The sequence below is a fragment of the Buteo buteo genome, chromosome 6 (genome assembly GCF_964188355.1).
Source record: "Buteo buteo chromosome 6, bButBut1.hap1.1, whole genome shotgun sequence".
NCBI classification, from domain to species: Eukaryota; Metazoa; Chordata; class Aves; order Accipitriformes; family Accipitridae; genus Buteo; species Buteo buteo.
Genome location: NC_134176.1, coordinates 5,403,871 through 5,425,831, shown reverse-complemented (window position 1 = coordinate 5,425,831; position 21,961 = coordinate 5,403,871). Strand labels below are relative to the sequence as shown.

Below are 21,961 nucleotides of genomic sequence, written 5' to 3'. Positions count from 1 at the left end.
GAACTGTGACTATTCCTAGCAAGGGGCCTTTTCTCGCTGAATGACTCACCAGTGATCTTTGAATGCAGACAAGTTCCTCGCCCTCCCTCTTCATTAGCGAGCATTTCTATACAGGCCCTATATAGTGCGCGGAGTCTCGGAGCTATACAATGGGGGGGAAAAAAGAATCCCTACAGATTCTGGCCTCTACTTAGGAAGTGCTGAAGGACTCTGAGTGACTTTATTCATTAAAACAGGTTGCTATTAATTAACTGTCATAATAAAATAAAGAACTATTATTTGCATTTCTTAGTGCGCTCCCTTTAGTAATATGTATAAAAGATGCTTGTAACAAAAATGAATTTATAAGGGAGAAAAAACCCTCAGAAGTCTTTTTTCTCCTCCCCTCCCTTTATTTTTTTTTTTTTAAGGTCTAGGCAGCAGGAGCCTGACTAATTATTAGGACCAGTTTTGCAAGAGAACAAATAGAGGTAAAACACAAATATGAAAGTAATTAGGAAAATGCAAAATCCTGTTTACTTGGCAACCGATTCATGCAACTGAGACTAACGAAGAGCAAATCAGCTTTGCTTGTTTGATAAACTTAAGGGTGCCACCTAAGAGGAGCTGATAAAAATTAAACTGCCAGCATCCCTCAGCGCTGCCTTTTAGCGAACAGGCTCAGAAACAGCCACGCAACTGCTTCGTCTACAAGCACCAGCAAATCTCATTTGAACAGATTCAGGGGGAGGAATTTTGTAACTTCCATCGCTGTTAATATTTTCCCCTTTGCGATCGGCCGTCAGGGATATCTTTGAGCTGAACACCCAGCACGGACACCCGTATCACACCTGCACACGATTCATACGGACACGGCGCACGTGAACGGCACGGTTGCAGCCGGTTCTGCTTTGCTCCCTAAAAAAGCATCACGTTTCCCCTGCTCTTCACACCTAGGAAGGCTTTGCCGGTGGGAAAGTTCTCCTTGTAGTTTGCATTGCTGCTTATTACGATATATGACGATACGTTACTCGACGTGGGCTGCAGGCTGGGATACCTTTGTCCAGCCCCTCTTTTCTCCTGAGTAGATAGTGGAATCCACAAAAGCTTCCAATTATTTCAAGACTATGCAGCTAAGGAAGGGCATCTAATCAAGATAAAGAAAACCCTCGGCTCAGTATATTTGCTTGAATGGATTTTCAATAATGCAGGTAACAAAAGCATTCAAAAATTGGATTCCTAATGCTTTTCTGCTAGGCTGAAGGACTGATTTTGAGAAAGGAGAAGAAAGCCGACCCTGAGAAAGCTGCACGGAGGAATGTATGATATTCCCCCGCTCTGTACAAACACTTCTGCGGGGATTGAGAAAAAGGAAGAGATTTAAGTGAGGCACGGTCGACCTGAAATGTAGTCAATTACAACACAAAGAGTTAAAATGACACCCCTGAACTGCTCCTCTTCCTCCCTTCCCCTCCGCTTTATGGCTTTGCAACCCAGAAGCCGTAGTTTTCTTTCTTTTTGTTGTTCATTTCTCATCTGCTGTTTGTACAGCAATCATTTATAGAACTAACAGGGGGAATTGCTACGGAAATCATACTATGAAAATAAATCAGAATGAGAGGGAGGAAAATAAAGGATGTTATTTTGCAACCGGAGTTAGAGATTCCTAGATGGCAGCTTGATTTTTATACAGGGAGCATTCAATGAAAGTCAGTCTGGGAAAACCAGCACTTGGAGAGAACAACAAAAGTAGTCTCCTTTTAAAAGGATCTGTTAGGATTAGTAGCCACGCAAGCCTAAATCTGCACCTACATGCACCTCGAACTATAGACCAACAGAGCACCCACATGTAACACCCCTCGTTCCTGCACACACGCTGATCTGCTCCGCCAAACCTCTGGGAAGCTTCCAGAGGTGCCACTTGATAACATGGATCTTTACAGAAGTACGTCTGTCTTCTCCGAAAATTCTACTAGTCCAAATGAAATCCTGGCCCAGCAGCAATTCGTCTCCTACAGAACACTGGGCCGAGATCTCACAGAACCACAGACCGAAGTATGAAAATTTAGATGAACACAACTTTCCAGTAACAATACCAGAGGTTTGGGTCTGGTTTAAGCATTTGAAGTACATGTTAATTGACAACATTTTGAAAAACATGCTATTTTATGTCTTTTTTTTGAAAACAAGTAGCTGAGCTCTTGTTAACCAAGTTGCTTGGCTCTTGGGGTAGACTGAAAAGCAGGATGGATTCACACTCTATTCTTTCGGTTAAAGCCCCCGACATCTCTAAAATTGCAGTTCTGGCATCCCCAGTACCTGCGAGGACGTGGCAGAGCAGGCGAGCGTTACGGGCTCGCACGGAAAGAGGCCACAGCGCAGCTGCCACCAGCCACGGGGACAGCAGTGTCCGGGGGAGCTGCTCTTGTGTCCCCCCCCGGTGCAGGGTCTTGGCACCACGGTCCCTCTACCCCGGGCGAAGGCGGTGCAGGAGATGCCACGCTGCTGCCTACAGAGTCTCGGTGCTCTGCAAGGGAAAATACACCAAGTTGCTTCCTCGCTCTTGGAAAAGTAGAGCTATAAAGTCTATCCCAACATAAAATCCCAGTGTAATGAAAATAACCATCCCGGCAAAGCAAGGGAGGCAGAAAGAGCTGGGTTGGTCTCTACCTACCATCCCATGTCAGGACATCGGGTCTGCAGCACCCCTGGGCACAGGCACAGCCAGAGGACAGAGCACATCTGAAACAGCAAACGATCAGCCTCCTGCGAAGGGCACCGTCCCGCGTGCTTGTCCTGATGGAAACCTACCCAACCGTGCTGCTCCATGACCACAAAAACACAGAGACACAGCACAGCTAAAGAAAAATGGCTGTAGAAAACATCTCAGTAACAGAAGAAACATTTAAGGCTAAATACATTTTTTGCATCTATAAAGGATGCTGCATTCATAAAAAAAAAAATAATCTTCACGGTACAACAGATTCAGAGGTTTCTTTTAAAAGAAAACTCTCATTTTGGAAACCCAGTATTTTATTTAGTGATTAGATTTTTTCCCCACAGACAAAACAATACAATCAGTTCATTTGGCAACAGCAATCATAGATCAAACAACAGTACGTTCCTGCAGAGGCAATCACACTTGATTTTCTCTCCACTGCCATTTCTGTCGCCTTTTAAAACCATTCTCACGTTGTCAAGGAGTAATTCAGGTTTTAAGTCCTGACTTCAAAATTTCAGCACTTCAGCAGGCGGGTGGAGGACCGGGTGCTACCCAGCTCCCCGCCTCAGATCTTTCATTTTCCTCAGCCCCTGCAGCTCTTTCTTCAGGTGCTTCACAGCCTGCAGAATATCCTGCCGCTGGGGATCGTCCTCCGCTTTCTCAGTGTACAGAAGGAAATGTTTCACAGTTTCGGAGAGCAACGCTTCGGGATCCACATCCACCCGATGGAGACGCAACATCCTCTCGCAGGCGATGGCGTAGTTTTTGTGCCAGTTCACCGGGTGATTTGGATGAGAGTTGACAATTTCTTTGTACGACTGTTAAAGGGACAAAAAAAAGGGGGGGGGGGGACACACACAAATTAATTGAACGAAGGGGACCAACAGCTCTTAATAGTGCTTCAAAATTGCCCATAAAGGAACAGATGCTATTTAGATGTCCAAGTCCAGAGTCGGAGCATTTCTGTAACTCACTCTGTGTTTGCCATGTGATGCACAATAGCGTGAATCAGAAATCCAAGGGGGGCTGAAATGTTTCCCTTCCTACAGCAGCTGTTTGTTTAGAAACGTTACAGATGATCATCATAACCCCACTGCACGTTATGTGCTCCCCCAAGAGAGCTGTTACACCAGGCTGGGGAAAAAAAGATTTAACTGCCGTGCCTGGGAAGACATTTACTCAATATTTCAGGAGATCAGGACACCTTCCACAGGACTTAAGCAGTCTGTTGACTTGAGTAGGAATATTCAGAAGTTCAACAGCAGGCACGTGCCTGAGAACTTTGCGGAACAGCAAAAATCACAGCAAAACAGGCAAGAGGTGAAAGGCAACTATTTGTTGACTCTTTGCTGGGATATGAAACACTCCTCCTCTTTGCTGACACACACTGATCGTTTTGTGCATCTGTTGGGATCTCAGGCGGTCCAGTATTTCAAGAGGTACCTACACCAGCTTATGGGTGTTATTCTTTGGTGTGAAATGCAGCAGAATTAATTTGCAGCGAGAAGACTGTCAGATTTTACACTTGCTGGCTTAGATGCATGACTGTGTAATGACAGAGGGGACAAGTGCATAGAGGGGACTTCAGGACAAGCAATCTCTTGGCATGGCTTTGGAGCCCAGCAAACAGACAACATAATTATAGCAAAAGCAGGGTGTCGACTGGTTAGCGTTTGGCATCCTCCATGACTGAGGGGGCAAGTAGGAATGGATAAAATCCCTGAACAAACCTCTTTCAATCTGCTATGTTCCCAGTTTCGATGAACGAAGCAGAATGCAGAGTACAAGGACCTGCTGACCTATATGGGAACACTGTATTTCTATGGAATTGAAAAATTAAAAAAAAAAAAAAAAAAAAGGACGGAAACTGCAGGGATCACTCATAACCAAAATATATGACTTACTGCATATGCAAAGGTGTAAAGTTGTGATTTCACTTCTGCAGTCACACTGGCAGTTTCTGCAAGGTCAAATATGAAGAAAGCTGTTTTCATCCTAGAAAAACAAGAAAAACTTCTATATAATAACTGCTGAACGTAACCAGCTCACATTGCATGGTTGTACACATCTTCAGTATGTCCATAAAGCTCTTCAATTTTATGGGACAGTACACCAGCATCCCCATTCAACTCATCAGTGATACAAATTTCTCTCCATGATGTATTTTCTCACCCTATGTCCCAGCTACCCTCTGCTCCTTCAAGATACTTCGAGCAGAACATTTCAGTGAACAAAACGACCACTTTCCTGAAGGATTTGCCAGAGGCCATGCATGCTTCATCTCATTCTGCCAACCTTTTCCTTCCAAAGCTTGGCACATTTAGATCCAATAAGGCCATGCACCATCAAGCTGCCCATTTTGGTGTGTATTTCCATGCCAGTGAGTTGGCATCGCCCACCGGCTGTTGGAAGGGAGCAAAGGAGCATCACCTGGCTTGCCACATCTCCTCGTTGGCGACAGCTTCCCAGGAAGAGGGCTTGAAACTAAATGGGAATGAGATATAAAATTCAGCCATCGGATGCATGTCACTGTGTTTCACCCACCGTGCAACCAACCCTTCTAACCCAGGCAGCTACAGACCTCCCAGGCAGAAGAAAACCCGTCATGAAGCCTATATGGCTCTGACAGCAGGGAATTCAGCTGATCCTCAGTCATTCATAAAACTTTATTCCTCTCTCTCCATAGAAGGAGCCTCTGGTATATCAGGTGTTTCACAGCAACCTAGCTATCCTCAAAGGAAGAGATGCTTTTTACCATCCATCACAGTTTAGTCTGTGACATTTAAAGCTTTGGATGTCCCAAGTCCTTAATGTTTTTTGGCTCCTGATCAAGTTTTAAGATCAGAATTGGACCTGATATTTGACTAGAAATGTCCTCTCTATTTTTAACACCAATAAAAATACCACATGCAGATTTATTATTGTATGTTCCAGAACACGAAACATGATGACGACGGCTCATGTTTAATTTTTCTAACACTGCAATGAATGTGGGTATGTATGCTGCTGACAGAAGAATGATGAGCGGGAAGGAGCAGAGTCGCCTCTGCCTCGTACCTGCCGTAGTCTTCAGTCCAGTTATAGAGATTTCTTGTAAGATGAATCCACTTTCCTGGGTCAAACATAACGTCTGAAGGAACCAACTTGTCACATGTACCCCACGGCCAGAGCGAATAGCTCCTTTTCCAGGTTGAGTCACCTTCGTGAAGACCTATGCAGACAAACACTTCCTTACTGCCAAAAAAAACAGAGAGAGCAACCATGAAGCTATGCCAGAGACCGTGGGCCACCCCGCATGCTTGAGCAAACCACGTATTTTCTGCGGCACGGATGCCCATCCAGACCATTTCACATCAGCAAGGACACGTCTTCGGGTCAGTCTGTGTCTCTGTTTCGGCAAAACAGCTCTCCTGCCGCAAGCAAATACTCCATCTGGCATTGCATATCTTGTGCAGCCAGCACAGGAGACACATCCTCTCCCCTACGTTCGGCCTCACAAACATGCCAGAAGCCGTGGGAGAAGCCCATTTCTTCCCGACGGCACCTGGCAATGCTCTTCTGCCTACCCACACTCGCAAGGCTCACCCTGGCTAGTCTAAATGCAGATGCTATTCTTATTCATGTGAGTATCTAATCCTTTCTCCACTCTTACTAAGCTATTTTTATATGATGATTATTCCTGGAATACATTCATTCTATGCTAATCAGTTGGCCACAATGTTCATGAAGGAGAAGCAGCAGCAATTTGCTCTCCAACCATCGTCATTTTGAGTACACGGGAATGTTCCTTTTTTTGTGATGAACTGTTATCAACAACAACAACAAAAATAATCAGTAAATACTCTCTGCCGATCACCTTCTTATTTTCCCTTCCTAAAAACCAAACCAACCTCAAAACAGCAAGCAACATTATATCCGGATGGAGTTACTTCTGCATAGATATTTCCTTTAATTGCAAAAATAATCTCACCACCGGGGAGGAACTCAGTGGAGAAAATTGGTCTTTTGGATGCAGTACCAAGCTGTTCCATAAACAATTTCAAGAAAAAAAACGGTCGAAAATTTTAGGAAAGCTGTTACATATGAAAGAAGTGCTTACTGTTTATTTACTTTGAGGAAACGATGGAGATTAAAAACAAGTGTCCCATCGGGTAATACTCCTTCCACAGGATTCCACCGGTTCCCAGGAAAATAAACGCCAGGTAAATGCTTTGCCAGTTTGGGTAAGTACCATTCATAAGTCATCATCTATCACGAAAAATATTATCATAATTAAAACAAGAAGCAAAGTTTTCTTCCATTTTACATCCAGAAGAAATGGTTTCTGCAGGAGTAATGACTCTATTTGCCCAGTAAAGTCACCTCCCATTTCAGCAATGGTCTGGGACCACATCACCAGACCAGGTCACCAGTAATTTCTGATCAGAGGCACATGGTCATCACCGCTGAGCGGGCAAAACTCTAAGGAAACATAAAATAGTTACTGCTGGTAAGAGACGCAACAGGGCTTGGGTTTGATTAAATATGAAGCGTTGGGTTTTGGGTTTCCCAACAAGTCACAAACTCTTGTTGCAAAGCCAAGTGCAAGGACTGACGTGGCAGTGGAAGTGTAGGTGTCCCCTTCTGTAAGGGGGGGGTTTCTTCTCCCATTTCTCAGGAAAAAAGGAAAGAGTGCAAACACCACCCAGGGACACACAGCACCTTTGTTTTAATGTGAAAACCAGAGGCAGAAGTCTGCGAAACCACCTTTGGGGGACAAAGATAACAGAGGGGATGCAGGGAATGAGCCTCAGCATGGTAAAGCGCTTGGGAGAAGCCCCCAAACCCCATCACCCTCAGGGCAACTGCTGACCTGCTGCCCTCCAGGCTGTTCCCACAGGCATTCTGCTGCCCCAACATCTGTATTTCAGGGCAACCGCAGAAAAGAGCAGGGACAAAGCTTCCTCAGCAAGGCAAACATCAGCCCTGTACCACATCTGGATATCTGCCGTGATGAAGGACTTGGGCTTCCCCCTCTCTCTACCCACTATTGTCTCCCTGTTGGCTTTTTGGGCCTGAATGGGACTTGCACATCACACTCCGTCCCAGAGCTACCCACAACCCTTTAAAAAAAATCAATTTTAATTATTTCTGCATCATGAGTTTTATCTTAACAAAGAGAACCCCTCGAGGAGAGAAAGGAACAACTGAACTTTTGCTTTGTATTTTTAAATCTGCCTGTTGCCTCTTTTAATATTACTTTCTGAACCTACCTCCTGGTCCACTAAGGTGATATCTGGCCTCATCCCTTCACAATAATGTACATAACGAAGAGCATTCCCAGGCAAGTCTCCTCTTAGCAAGATCACTGCACCGGTGGGCATAGAGGACAGCAGATTCCTTGCAAACTTATCAACAACGTAGTTGTTGCTTTGATCACAAGCTCTTAAGAGAACAGATAAAAACCAGTATTTTAAAAACAGGTATTTGCATCGCTTTGCATATCTTCAGAACAATTTTATGCAACATGCATCCACAGGGGAAGTCCACCCTGGTCAGATCTTGCTGAAAATCATCATCTCTATTTGCAGAGAAACCGAGGTACAGAAATGAAGCATTTAGACTACAGTCCCCCAGAAACCAGCACCAGAGACATGAGCCACTACAGTTTTGCCAAAATACACACTTGTTGCACGCCTTCACCCTCATTCTAATTTTTTCTTGGGCTAAACCTAAAGACTTACGAGTCGGTGCTGGAAATGCCAGCACAACAATGGTTCTGTAAAGTATTTGAAATCTTCCCCATCCTTTTAACGCTTTTAATTAAGCATTAAAAAGCCAAGTTTTTCTAGCATCAGGCAGAAGTAGATTTACATTACCTGAGATGAGATCCTTTTCCTTACACAGTTGTGTGCGCACACACTCCAGATATGGACTCAAGGAGAGGACACTCCATGACATGGCTCAGGACATGAGCTATGGCTGGCTCACCTATGGACCAGCCTTTGGGAAAAGATGTGTGCGAAGGAAGGATTCCCGAGTATGAAGTCTACGCTTCGTTGGTCAACCTCTATCAGATCATCCCTGCTGCTACTACACTGATTCCTACCCAAGCCACTGCAGAGTCTTCAGCGTGGTTATGGGATAAGGAAGCCCTATACTACAGATCTAACTCTTCCAAAAAGGAAAAAAAAATAAGAAAAACCCCAGGGCACAAGGAAACCTGAAGCAAAGCAAGGGAAGGAGAAGGTGATTGTTCAGGTCAAATGAATTCTGCAAACCTCCTTAGGAAATAAAGCACAGATTTACGAGTTTCTTTCATTATAAGTTTACATATCTACAGAGTTTTCTTCCTCCAAACTACACGACACCCCCATTTTACAGCCTGGAGTTGGTGCTTGATGATTTTGAGGGACATGAAAGAAGGGAGCCCTGCAGGCTGTGACCATGCAAGCTTAGCTGGGATGTGACAACTGATTTTCCCACTTCAAGACAAGGGCAGAAACCCCAGCAGCAGGGTGGGGAAATTTACAGCAGCACCCCAACCGCAGCCCCACGAGGCTGCGCCAAGACAAGTGCCCGGGGGATTCATTACCTGTAATTTGCCCAAACTTGAGAAAAGACAAGAGCGAGAGCGGAAAGCCACTCCAGCCACGGCAGCGCCCGGCTGCCCTCCAGCACGGCGCTTCTGACCGAAGCCAGCCCCAGCCCCGCCAGCACAGCCACCACGGCACTGCTCTGCAGCCAGAATCGCTCCACCTAGGAAACAAAACCCCAGAGATGCTATTTCTGTTTCCCCAGCTAGAAGGAAACAGAACAAGTGGCCATATTTTTGTGCCTTGCGGAGCTTTCAAGACAACCACCTGCTCCCGAGTAGGTGGGTATAAGGCTTCTTCCGAAAATTAACACGGCAGAGCGAATTTTTGGAGTGCAACTTACCACGCCCAGAAACAGAGGTTTTGTAATATCCAAATTTGCTCTCCAAGCGAAGAAAAGGGAATAAAGACAGAGCATTCCAGTGAAAAGCCAGATCACAGGTGATTTCTGCTGCTTTGTCCTATTAAAAAAATAACATAGTGGCATGATGAAAAACGAGACAAAAGTTATATGTGCTTGAAACCCACCATCTCTCTGCATACCTAAATGCATTTAATACAAGAAGCCAATGAGCCTTTCTTTACCTTTGTAATTTATGAGACTTCTGTTTTCAAAGCACAAAACCATCAGGTTTTCAAGACTTTTTAAGCTTGCCATCTACAAAGCCACTGGCTTACCAGGAGCAGGGATATTTCGCTCTTAATTAATACATGACCACAGCCAATTGCTGAAATTTTTGCACCAGCAAGCAGAAGGCAAAGAAAGCAGCCTATGCAGCCAGTAAGAAAATGCACATCGGAGCAAATATTCTCCTCCAACTTACGGCAGTGCTGTGCTCACACAGGCCACGAGTGCCAGGGCAAGGACGGGAAGGGAGAGCTCCGACTTCATCTGCGCCAGCTGAAAACTGCGGAGAAATTAGTGCATGGATTTGTCATTCCCAAATCGCCCCTTGCACTCAATTAAAGTGTCAAGAGAAGCAGGGAATAAGCACAACATAACATATTCCTATTCTGCTGTGATTAAGTCTACCAGAAACGGGAACAAGCTCGGTTTACGTGTCAGGATTTTGAATGAAAAATCGCTGGGGAGGGGGATCCAGCATTTTTCCTTCAGTGGGGAAGACAGACGGACATGCGTGCTGTCCCTGTGCCAGACACACAGGGCCCCAGCTCTGGACCAAGCCGAGGAAAGGCAGGACAGGAGCCACTTTGGCCAAAATGACAGCAGCAGCAGCAGGTTTCTCTCCACTAAAAGGCACTGTCAAGATTTTACTCACACCAGCATCTCTCTCATACTGGATCCTGTCTCGGACTTGGCCTAGATTAAAAAGAGAGAAAACCCATGAGAAACCCACACGCTGCTTGCCATATCACTGGGGCAAGGAAAAGTCTTTTCGTTTTCTGTTTGCAGAGCTCTGAGCACACAGGGTTCCTCAAAACCCCTTCAGGTGGTACCCCATGGTGACAAGGGAACAAGAATTGCTTGAACAACAAAAAGACATGAAACTCTACTCAAACCTTCACTGCTAGATCTTCTCCCACATTCTTGTGCCACTGTGCAGGATTTACCACCTGGAACAGCATTTTTTCAAGGTGCTACCAACCCATTACTCTCCAGCTCAAGCACACCATATGGTTTAGCTATGATCTCCACTATATCACAGAATCACAGAATCATTTAGGTTGGAAAAGACCTTTAAGATCATCAAGTCCAACTGTAAACCTCACACTGCCAAGTCCACCACTAAACCATGTCCCTAAGCACCACGTCTACACATCTTTTAAATACCTCCAGGGATGGTGACTCTACTGCTTCCCTTGGCAGCCTGTTCCAATGCTTGACAACCCCTTCAGGGAAGAAATGTTTCCTAATATCCAATCTAAACCTCCCCTGGCGCAACTTGAGGCGGTGTCCTCTTGTCCTGTATCTGCACGGTGCAATTATTTTCTGGGACATCTCCCCGCAGCCTGAGACAAGCACGTGGGTCTCAATTCCTGCTTGCTTACCAGATTCGCCCCTGTCTCCTCTGCCCTGATGGAGGCAGAGCTGTGTGAGATTTATATAAGATATATGAGAATTTTTATTGCAGAGACTTGCAATCCATGGCACAAGTCTGGGAAAGAAGACATGCTCCGTGGAGGTGAGAAATTACCTTCATAGGTGCTTGTTGGAAAAGTGGTGGCTACCAGATAGAAGATATGGTAAACGGATCCAGGAGATCTGGAAGGAGTATTTAATCTCAATAAAAATGGAATAGTTAATTGCATTCAAGATTTAATTAAAAAATAGAAGTGTTAGAGGATGGAGAGCCAGCCCACAGCTCCTGAAGCACCACTGCTACCTCTGTTTCTTGCAGAGCCCCAGCTCGCTGGCAGCTGACGGCTTCTGGCCTCAGACACATCCCTCGCAGGAGATGACACTTCTGACCCTTGGCTTATAGGTGGAACCCTTGCCCGGGTCTTTTCTCTGTTTTTTTTTTGACCCTGCCTGTCCTTAAAACGGAGCCATGGGACGCAAGGGCTGTCTGTCCATCCAGGCAGGGCTTTGGCATTAGCCCAACTGGCGTCGGGACCGAACGCTTGGATTTTGCTGCATTTATTGCTCCTGTTTCAGACAAGTTCATCGTAAATGTGATTTGTGGTGTAGGATTACACGCAGTCCATCCCTAAGCCTCCTGAACATCAACTTGAATTCATCACATTTGATGGAGAAAGGAGTTAAGGGATTTGCATGCCTTGGTATTGCTCTGCCCAATGGAGTCTCGTTCTCAGGAGACGGCTGGGAATAGGACAACAGGGGAAATCTCCCAAGTCCTTCAGAGGGTGGATCTTATCTCTGTAGGAGTTTTGGAAAGATTAAGCGGCAGCAGCAGGAATTATCAAGCCTTTTGCCTCACATCTTACAGCCACCCAGCTCTCCGAGAAGGCTGTAATGGAATGGCAACGGTGCTCGCTGAGTCATGTTGGCTGGATGAGGGGACTTAATTTCTGAGGACATGGGCCTTCAAGACCCCACGGAGTGACACAATATGTAAACCATACGTTTTTCTCTTTTTTCCCCCCAGTGGTGCGATTTCCCAGCTCTCTGCACTGAAATCTCTGAAGCAGAAGGACAGGAGGGGTGCTGGGCGTTTGCTTTCCTTGGGTGGCCAGTGCCAAACATCTAAGTCAGGGCTGGAGGAGGCAGATGCAAACCTTGCACTCTGCAAGCAACCATGCAACACCTCCCTCCCTTGGAAAGAGCACAGACCTGTCAATAACTCACCGGAGGTTTCTGAGACCCCTCAAACCTACCATTCATTTAAATTCAATATTAGTAAGAAGTCAATTAAGAGGAATGTTTTTTGAAGGTACAGCAATGAAAACTGCTTGCTCTTTAAATAGCTGAGTTTAAAACAAAAAAAGTAAGACAATTATTTGTCTTAAAACAAGAAAAATACAAAATTGATGTTGCCGTCTCCCTCTAGCGCAGTTTGCTCTTTGGGCTCTTACAAGACACCTGTACAGCTCCCAGTAAATAATACGGCTCACCCCGTAAAGGCAAAGAGAATTATTTCTTCACTTTCCTAGCTACGTGACCCATTCCCAGAAAACCTGACAGATCAGAAGGTCGAAATCAGAAACAAGTTTTTAAAAAAGAAAACATTTTCAATTTCTTCCCCTGCAAGCCATTAATCGTCACAAATAGAAAGGTTCTGCTATTGCATAAGTTAAAAGAAAGTCATTTAGAAAATGACCCTTATTTACCAGATTGAATGTCCCATATTCTTCCCTGAGAAAGTGGGTCAAAAATCCTTGAAAAGTCGTCTGGTCTCCCCATGTCCAACGGGCTCGATTGAGGTAGGACGAAGCCGGCAGATAGAGATAAGGCAGCAAACCAGCCAAGAAGCATAAACCCAACTTCAGCAAATGGCCTAGGGACAATTCCTGCACCAAAATATGTCATATTGCATAACAATGTTTATTTTAGTTTAATCACGCTGGAACTTCAAGAACAGATAAAGAAAAAACATCAAATATATTTACACAGAGCTGATCTCTCAATTTATAGTAAGTCCCTACAAAATGCTATGTTAAACCTTACGATTTTGTGGATTACTAGGAAACTGCATCAAACTGATCTCCTTTGCATGGCAGGGTGAAATTTAAGTGAAGCAAATAATATTAGCTAGGACTCATGAGTATCATACTCATTGCATCTTTCACATTTAAATCATGGCATGACATGCATAGATGGCTGAAGCACTGCAAGGCTGAGATAACCCACTTTGCAGCGATTAAGAGTTGGCTGGTATTCCATCTGGCAAAAAAAAAAAAAAAAAATGCTGCTCTAGTACAACTACACACATCATCACCATCATCAGGAGTCAGTTTTGCCATTTACTTTATCGCGATTACACTGGCTAAATTGGATAGGCCAACTTTTGGGGTGGGATTTTCAAGACTGCCTAAGGGGTCAGGAAGACAAGACTTTCAAAGGGACTTCTGTGCCTAACTCCTTTAAGTGCTTTGGAAAATCCCACCCTAGAATATTGCACGCTTGCTTTATCGTTAGCCACTGCCCTGTCAATCAAAGCACTTCTTCAGCAGTTGGGGTTATGGGGAAGAGGGACCATTCAGAATGATGATCTACAGAGCAGAAAAAGTAGCTTAATAATGGTGGTGGCCAGAGTTCCTTCAGAAGAAAGCTGGCTCTTTTTTACTTAAGAGGTCACTGTTTTCCATCAAATACCCTTCTTCTCAGGTGGTTTTCTGCAGCAGGCACTACTGGGCTGGCTAAAGTATTTCCCAGGAGTATTATATTGGCACAGGACTGTCCTTGCTGGAAATCACAGAGGTCTCTCTGGACCTCCCTGGTTGAAAAAAAAAAGAGCTCTGTTTAAAGAACACAAATATATTGCAAAAGTGAGTCTTCATTGTGTTAAAGGAAATATATAGTCAGAAAGGGGTTTGCTGGAGGTGCCGAACAGAATTTGGATCAAGCTTGCCTGAGTTGCATCTTATCTCTTGCAGCTCACATGCTTCACTCCAGGCTTAGTTATACCCTGTGCCATTACTCACAACCACACCTGATTTATCAGGTCAAGGGTGGAAAAATACAGGCAGGACTGGCCTGGCAGAAACCTGCCCAACTGTGACCTTCAGCGGGGCAAAAGAGAGAGGAGGAGGAGATGGAGGCTTCTCAGGGCAAAGCGATCAGAGCATCTGCACCATTGAGATGTGGAGCTTGTTTTCAGGGCAAAGTAGAATTTCTACAACATGTCTACATCCAGCCTGATGCACTGACTCGCAGAAGATCACCTACAGCAGACAGATGCACATTACCTTCATAAGCCAAGCATGCAAAAAGGTGTTTTCACCTTCTTACACAGCTAGCAAGCTTAATAAAAGAGGTGTAGAAGGAGGAACATCTTGAGAATGGGATCTCTGGTAGGAGATGAAAGGGACATATTTGACCAGATCAGGGGCTTGCTGTTTCACTGCAGGTCAGCATTCCCTTGGCCTTTCCCAGCTGGCACGAGCCAGGTGCTCTTCACCCGAGAGCTGATCTCTTGTAGGACTCACGAGTCCTGGCTGCATCAGAGCTGGAGGCACGTCCCAAGGAGATGCTGAAGAAGACTTCCCTAAAGACAAGCATCTGCAGCCTTACTGCTGTGCTGCTTATTCTGGTTGAGCCTTCAACCATCAACAGCAGTTGCAAGGTGCTCTGCAATGAGCGGACACAGCTTTCGTTTGCTGCCACCAGGGAATCGACATACAGAAACTCATCTCCAAATGAGCTGATGCCACGAGAAAGCCCGTGCCGTCAGCCAGGAGAAGCAGTGCCCAGACTGTACACGGCTGTGACTTCTCACCAACAGGTATTGATCTGCTTTCCTGTTTGGTAGGTCATTGAACATGCTCTTATTTCGTACACGTTGAGCAGTTTTTAGCTCCAAGTATCGGTCTCGTAGCTGCTCACAGGGTATCTGCAAGCAGGTGGGGCAGAGCGCTCCTGCGCCAGGAGATACGGGCAGGTCGCCGATTGCTGGTGTGAGCACGGGCCCTAAATTGTCATCGGTGGCTCTGGTGTCAGACTGATGGACTGTAACTTCGGTGGGTTATGACTGACTAGTTTAGACAGACCACTGACTGTCCCTGTTTGTACATCAACATAAAAGTGGCACGAGTGCTTGCAAAGAAGAATTACTCACTGCCTTACAAAAACAGAGGCACGGGTCAGCAAAATACGTACCGTCTTTCTGAAAAGCCGGGAGAGAACCCAAGGCACAATACAAGCGATATAAAGCACTATCGTGTGCTGATTGCACAAACTGAGCCCACAGCAAAAGGCACCAACTTTAGAGATCTGAAACGGGAAAAAAACCAAACGCATTCACAATTACTCTTTACGGTTTGCAAAAACATCCAGAGACCAAAAGAGCTCCAGTGCAGCCCACAGCACGCTTGCAGGAGACAGGCAAATACGTTGGTGAGCACTGATCAATTATAACACAGATAACACAGGCTATTTTTGATTATTTACAGGGAGATTTCATTTGTTTAACAAAAAATGTTATTTAAAGAAGCATCCAACACAACGGCTATGTCTCCATGTATACAGAGATCATCCGTAGCACCATCATGTCATAAGGATGCACCGGGGTCCAATTCCTGAACCCCTGCTACACAGGGGAGACTGCCCAGCAGTTAACCCCAAAGGATGCTAAGTTTTCAGAAGCCATACCCTAAAATAATGCCATTATGTACAGAGACTTCATTTTATACAACAGGAATTATTTTTTCCTCTTCTTCAGGCACAGAGGGCTAAAGTCAGGGCGACACAAACTTCCTAAGCAAGGGAATTAGTCTAAAAGCTCATTTTCAAGCAGCTTTGAAAGAGTTTTCTGATAAAATGGGTAATGTATTCAGACTATACAGCATGGTGCAAGTGTATTTCTGGTACTCACTGAGGATTATTCACAGGTTCGTTATTGGTACCATGGCCATCCCTGGCTGATGCTAAGGAAAGCCTCTCTCTGCCCCACACTGCCATATGCTCTGCTCTGTCCCCATACCATCAAACCAGTGCCAAGTCCTCTTCGTTCAGTGGGGGAGGACAAGGCTACAAGAGCAACTCCATGTAGAAACCTTGGGTCAGTGCCACGTACACCACTGGCCACTGCTCCTCCTCTGAATTTGCCTCCTCTTCCACCATCACTGGCCACTTGGTCCACGTTACAACCTGAAGCCATGCCCCAGGGCAGCTCCTCGGTGGGCAACAAGCCACCAGAGTCCCACAGACATTGCTGGACAGGAGCCGACAACCCATCCCCACCTCCCCAGCCATCCCCAAGGAGGACGGTGCTTCCATCTACCATCAGATCATCACCCCTCCTTATTTCAGTCACTGGTGAGGATGGCCTGTGAGATGCAAACACTTGCCTTGGCGTGGTGATGGGATCACCTGGTAATTTTTAATTGACTGCCCAGCACTCAATGTTGGATGCTGCCTTGCCATGAAAACACCTGCCCCAACTTCTGAAAAACATTTGCAGGCTTCAGAGCTGCCCTGTGGGACTCAGAACAACCTCAGTAATTTTTCAAGTGTATTGATGAACTCCAAGCACACCCCTGAAGATGTTTGCACGACCATCTGATACATGAAAAGCGCTGTGAGCTTGCTGTTGGCAGCCTGGCTTCTTCAAGGTGTGGGATGTCAGACACCTAAAAAACATTGAAACAAGCTCCTTAACTGCTTCTGAAAATCTCATCTGAAAATCCCATTGGAAATTGGGCACATGAAACGTGGAAGCAGGTTGGAAAATGCCCAACTCCATCTTCGTGGAGTTCGGGTTGTAGGGATCTTGGGACAGTACTCACTAGAAAAGGAAAAAAAAATAAAAATCCAGTGGCGAAACAAGGTCTCTATAACCACTGATAAAACATGTTATTTGAGAACTCACGAAGCTGAGTAAACTACCACTGCGGACTCCTGAAATTCTAGCCTAGCCTGACAAAAATCCTTTTATTCACACAATTTACAGGAATCACAGCAGGCAAGTCTGTGAGAGGAGAAGAGATCAGATGTTCAGGCAAATAGAAGTAGAAAGAACAAGACTGCTGAGTAAAAATATCATTTGGCTGCCTAGTCTGTTTATAAAGTAGAGAATATAGCATGAAATGTAAAGTCTCTGTATTTAACAATGCCATTATTTTAGGGGCACATTTAATTTCAAAAGAAGAACTGATTGAAAATTCGGTTATTTCAGTTTTTCAGTAAAATCCTGTGTTTCTAACCAGATGAAGTTTTCTGTAAAATATATCTATTTTCCCCAAGGAAAAATATCAGTTCTGAAAACAAAAACTTGAACAGCCTAGTTTGAGTCTTTGATGCAGGAAACCAAACTTTACACTAAAACATTTAGATGAAAATCATTTTGCTTTTCCTGTTTCCACCCTGCGTGTATTAAACAAACCAACCCCAAACCCATCCAACAGGTCCCAACTCAACCCTTAAGCAAAGTGGACGCGTTTTTCAGTGTTTGGCACTTTTGAACATCCAGGTAGGTCAGGGATGGACACCAGCCAGCACAGGTGCTGAACCAAGTCCCAAAATTTGGCCTTCTTTATTTAAACAAAACTAAACCAGCACTAAATGAATAGGAAATTAAACAGCTGCGTGATAACTAATTGAAAAAAAAATAAAGAACTATTCACTTTGCTTGAGATGTTTTACCTTTGATCTCTCTTTTGCAGTGGATGCCTCCTCAAAATGCGCGGTGAGAGCCATCAGCAGCCCCACAAACAGATTGTTTAAGCTAAAAACCTCCGCCGCGATGGACCACTGCCATGTTAGACGAGAAAATGAAAACACCCCCGCAGCAAGGATTCCTCCAGCATATGAGCCAGAAAGCCTGCAAACACAGATAACATGAAATCTTCTTTTCCAACAAAAAAGCCTACTTTATTGTCCTTCTTTTTTTAATTTTTTTTTAACATACTGTAGCAGCAGAAATGATGACTGCCACCCAGCACCCTGCCAAAACATTATATGGTTAATATCTTCCCAATAATTTCTTCGCAAAGAATTGCAATTAGGAAGAACAGGCGTTAGCCAGCCCTGTCTATTTGCAAGCCACCCAACACCAAAGAGTCGGCTTCTTCTCGCAAGCGCCGTGAAAACTTCCAGTATTGAATTTGGTTCGGAAACCCCGATGAGCGATGGCCCAGCGGGTCGTGGTACGCCGAGCCAGGGATTCACGCCTCTAACGGGATACTCTCCGCCGGAGGAGACGCCAGCAAGGGTGCAGCCTTAAATTCATCGGGGTGCTGAATAAAGAGTGGATTAGAGCTATTCACGATGGACAGCATTAGCAGAGCTTTCCCGAGGGGGGATGTTTAGTGTCTCAGGGGTAGGTGAAGATTGCGGCACCCGTGGTCCCAGCAGGGAGAAGTGCCCGCCGGGATCGGGAGTGGGGAAAACGGGTGTCAGCTCCAGCGAGCAGGAGGGAGCGGGTTGGGATGGCCGCGAGCTTGAAAGCCAGGCACCTCTGCGACTCCCGGACGGGATTATGGCACACGCTCCCCACAGAGCCGCTTGCCCAACTTGGCTGGATGCTGCAGTCAGCGCGGGGAGCCCACGAGGTGGGATTTAGCCCGGGAAACCTATTATGCCTGCTCTGCAATAGCGGTTCTTCCCACCCAGTCGCATCGGGGGCAGCTCTGGCTCTGCCCGCATGGAAGGTGTCCCCTTCAGGAAGTCACCCTGAAAAGATGCCACGTAGGGCACCACAACCAGCTCAATTACGCCTTATCCAAAGACAGAAATAGCTGCGGCTACGATCAAAGCTCCTCTCCAGAAATTCACCGTCCCACTGTGAGACTAAGCCAGGCTCTACCACAAAACGGGTATTTTTCTAGTCCCACCCCAGGTACTCACACTTCCATTTAGTCCTAATGTTTCCAGGAGGTTTAAAGCAAAATGATGATAAGCTAGCCAATTTTATCATCAAGCTACCCGTGTAATTTGCTCCTAAATACTGGCAATATCCTCTAGCACAGCCAAAGTCCCCAGGTGGCTTGTTCTGCCCATCAGAGATCGGAGAGTGGCCATCCACGTAGGACTTGCTTATGGGGTTCCTCACATAACTCTGAGATAAATGGAGACCAAATAAACAAAACCTACAGCCCCTACGAAGAGAGGTGAGGGAGCTGCTGGCAGAGCACTCCCTAGCAAGGGCTCCTCTCATTAGTTACGCTTTCTTTCCACCTTCCCAAAACGACCTCCATACAGCCAACCTCTTTCTGTAGATGTCAAAGAAGGGCTTGTGCAGTCAGAACGGGAATTTTTAATCCATTAAAAATGCGAAGCAGGGTTCGTGGGGAGGAGAGGACTGGGATGAGGGCTCAGGAAGAGCAGGTCTCTGTTCCTCCTCCTGCCACCAACATCAGACGTGCTGGGTGGTCTGGGACAAGCCACTCTGCTCCTGTTGCCCCAGGTATCTGCAAAATAGGATTTTTGTCTCCTTTGTAAAGCATTTTGAGATCTGCAGCTGCGGGAGGTAGCTGGAGGGCAAGAAGTAAGGCAGTTAAGTTAACAGAAGGGAAAAAGAAACCAACTCTCAGGTGTCTGAGGTCAGAGCGAGACAAGCTCAGGGTGACGTAGAGTTTCAGCATCAAGATTGTAGGAAGGGGTCTTGAAAAATCAAGGGAAGGGGAAAGAAAAGTCTGAAAATTCTCAACTGACAGCAGGTGGGACCGTTTCAGACCAAATCTGTGTCTGCAAAGTACCCTATAAGCTTTTGAAGAAAGCTGACATGGAACCTTTTCTGTAGGAAATCAGGCAAATTGCTAGTATCCACTGTTGTGCTCACTAATGCATGCCACCGTGGTGGACTCTTCCAAAGTCTAAACTTCACTGTGGTTCAACACAGGTTTGGGTATTTGGCATGAAATTCTCCAAGGCAAGACCTGTCACTCACTGCATTAATATAACACTTCAAAATCACACAGTTGCATATAGAAAAGACATGAAGGCTGCTCTGTCAGTTCTGCTACCAAGCCAGCCCAGCAGCCCTGAGTCCATCTCCTCCAAGGGAGAGGGGACACACACGACCTGTCTGGCAAGGTTCTCAGCTTCAAGGGCTCTGGTTGTGCTCTCCTCCTCCCTGTTACTAGAAAGATGTGGCACCCAAATAGAAAAAGGAAAGATGAGATGGAGTGTGCAGGAATCTAGCCAGGAGTGGTTTCTGCTCCTAAAGAAAAATACCAGGAAAGGGCAGCAGGGCCATGTGTATTCAAAAGCCCAGAGATCCCCCGACACACAAACCTCACTACACAACATCCCTAAGTTTTGACTAAACCCTTTAAACAGCACAAACTTTTAGTTATAAAGAAACAACTTCGTAAATCCCTTTGAAATCCTTGCAGGGAAATAAGGTAAAAAAAGGTAAAACAACCTTCCCGAAAACCTTTGGATGAAAAGCAGCATTTCAGGCAAATGTCCCAATCATTTACCAATTCTCCTTGTCTTTCCCAGAAAAGACTCAAGCGTATCATTAGAGTTCAAATGAGATGAAAGAAATCCCATCCTCTTGATAAAAAGTCTCAAACCTGCGATTCAAGTTTTATGAAATAAGGCTTAAGCAAAAGCTACTCAACCCAAAGCTTAAAGACTTATCCCAGCTATGTGGGACAGAGGACACCTCTGCTCACCGAGCAGTGCAGGGTCAGGATCCAGCACTAAGCACAGTCCACAGATCTGTTTGTCAACAGAGCCGGCGTTGCCTTTCGTTCCCTGTGAAACTCGTGGGAAAGCCAGGCTGCTAAGCTGACTTTGTGAAAGCATGTTGCATGCATGGAGCACCAAGCTCCTACAAGTATACTAGCTGCTAAAAAAATCAAATGGAAATGTCTTGCATTCTTGAAGAACATCAAGACAGTAGCTTTAGGAAATGCAAGCTGGAGACCAAGAGATTTTGCCGATTCTGTTACCAGCAATGGAAGTGATAGATTTACAAGTTTGCTGATTCAGAAGGAAAGACCCTTGGAAGTGGAAGCAATCAGAGCATGTATCTCCAGATGAGGATGAAGACCACCTGGCAGAAAAAACCCAAACACGTCCAGCAGGTCCACCCAATGCAACAGTTCATGGTGCAGGACAAGCAGAAATTAATCCCATGCAACTCTATCAGCACGATGCTGGGGCCAAATTAAATCAACCCTACCTTGTGGCTGGGCTAATGTTATACTGCTCATTTTGATCGACACGAGGATCTCCACGCACCACTGCACTCTGCCATCTGGCAGCCTCTTGGACTTCTCCAGCACAGAGTGACACTGTGCTGTGTTTCTCTTGCCTTGGCACCAAGATGGGCTCCCAAACCCACACACTGTCCCAGGAGGTGACAAAGCAGCTCAGGCACGGACAACGCAGGTCAGCCACCTACAACGCTTTGGACCAAAGAAGAATTTCAGGGTGGGAAAGACACTGGTGGGTGTTTAGTCAGGTAAGGCAGAAAGAGATGAAAGAACAGAAAAGGCACAAAGATAACAGTAAAATAGAGACGAGAAGAATTGAAAGAGCAAAGGGATGGGGCAGAACTCTGGACCCGAGGTCAAGAAGCTTGAAGCCAAGAAAGAGGATGAAAAGATTTGCAAAGGAGGACAGTGCCATCTACAACATGTTGCATAAGGAAGC

General features: G+C 45.6%; 1 protein-coding gene across 2 annotated transcripts in view; it reads right to left on the bottom strand.

Moving 5' to 3' along the window:
- Positions 1–2,994: 2,994 nt before the first annotated feature.
- TMEM260 (transmembrane protein 260) overlaps positions 2,995–21,961 on the bottom strand; it is a 34,575-nt gene continuing 15,608 nt past the window's right edge. For both annotated transcript variants that reach the window (XM_075029539.1, XM_075029540.1), the window contains 13 exons: positions 17,999–18,176; positions 15,515–15,628; positions 13,027–13,206; positions 10,557–10,597; positions 10,101–10,184; positions 9,620–9,737; positions 9,276–9,439; positions 7,954–8,125; positions 6,801–6,949; positions 5,759–5,935; positions 5,132–5,185; positions 4,606–4,696; positions 2,995–3,519 (listed from right to left, as the gene is read on the bottom strand). In XM_075029539.1, the coding sequence (XP_074885640.1) occupies positions 3,250–3,519; positions 4,606–4,696; positions 5,132–5,185; positions 5,759–5,935; positions 6,801–6,949; positions 7,954–8,125; positions 9,276–9,439; positions 9,620–9,737; positions 10,101–10,184; positions 10,557–10,597; positions 13,027–13,206; positions 15,515–15,628; positions 17,999–18,176 (1,792 nt within the window). In that variant the 3' untranslated portion in view covers positions 2,995–3,249. The remainder of the gene's footprint in view (positions 3,520–4,605; positions 4,697–5,131; positions 5,186–5,758; positions 5,936–6,800; positions 6,950–7,953; positions 8,126–9,275; positions 9,440–9,619; positions 9,738–10,100; positions 10,185–10,556; positions 10,598–13,026; positions 13,207–15,514; positions 15,629–17,998; positions 18,177–21,961) is intronic.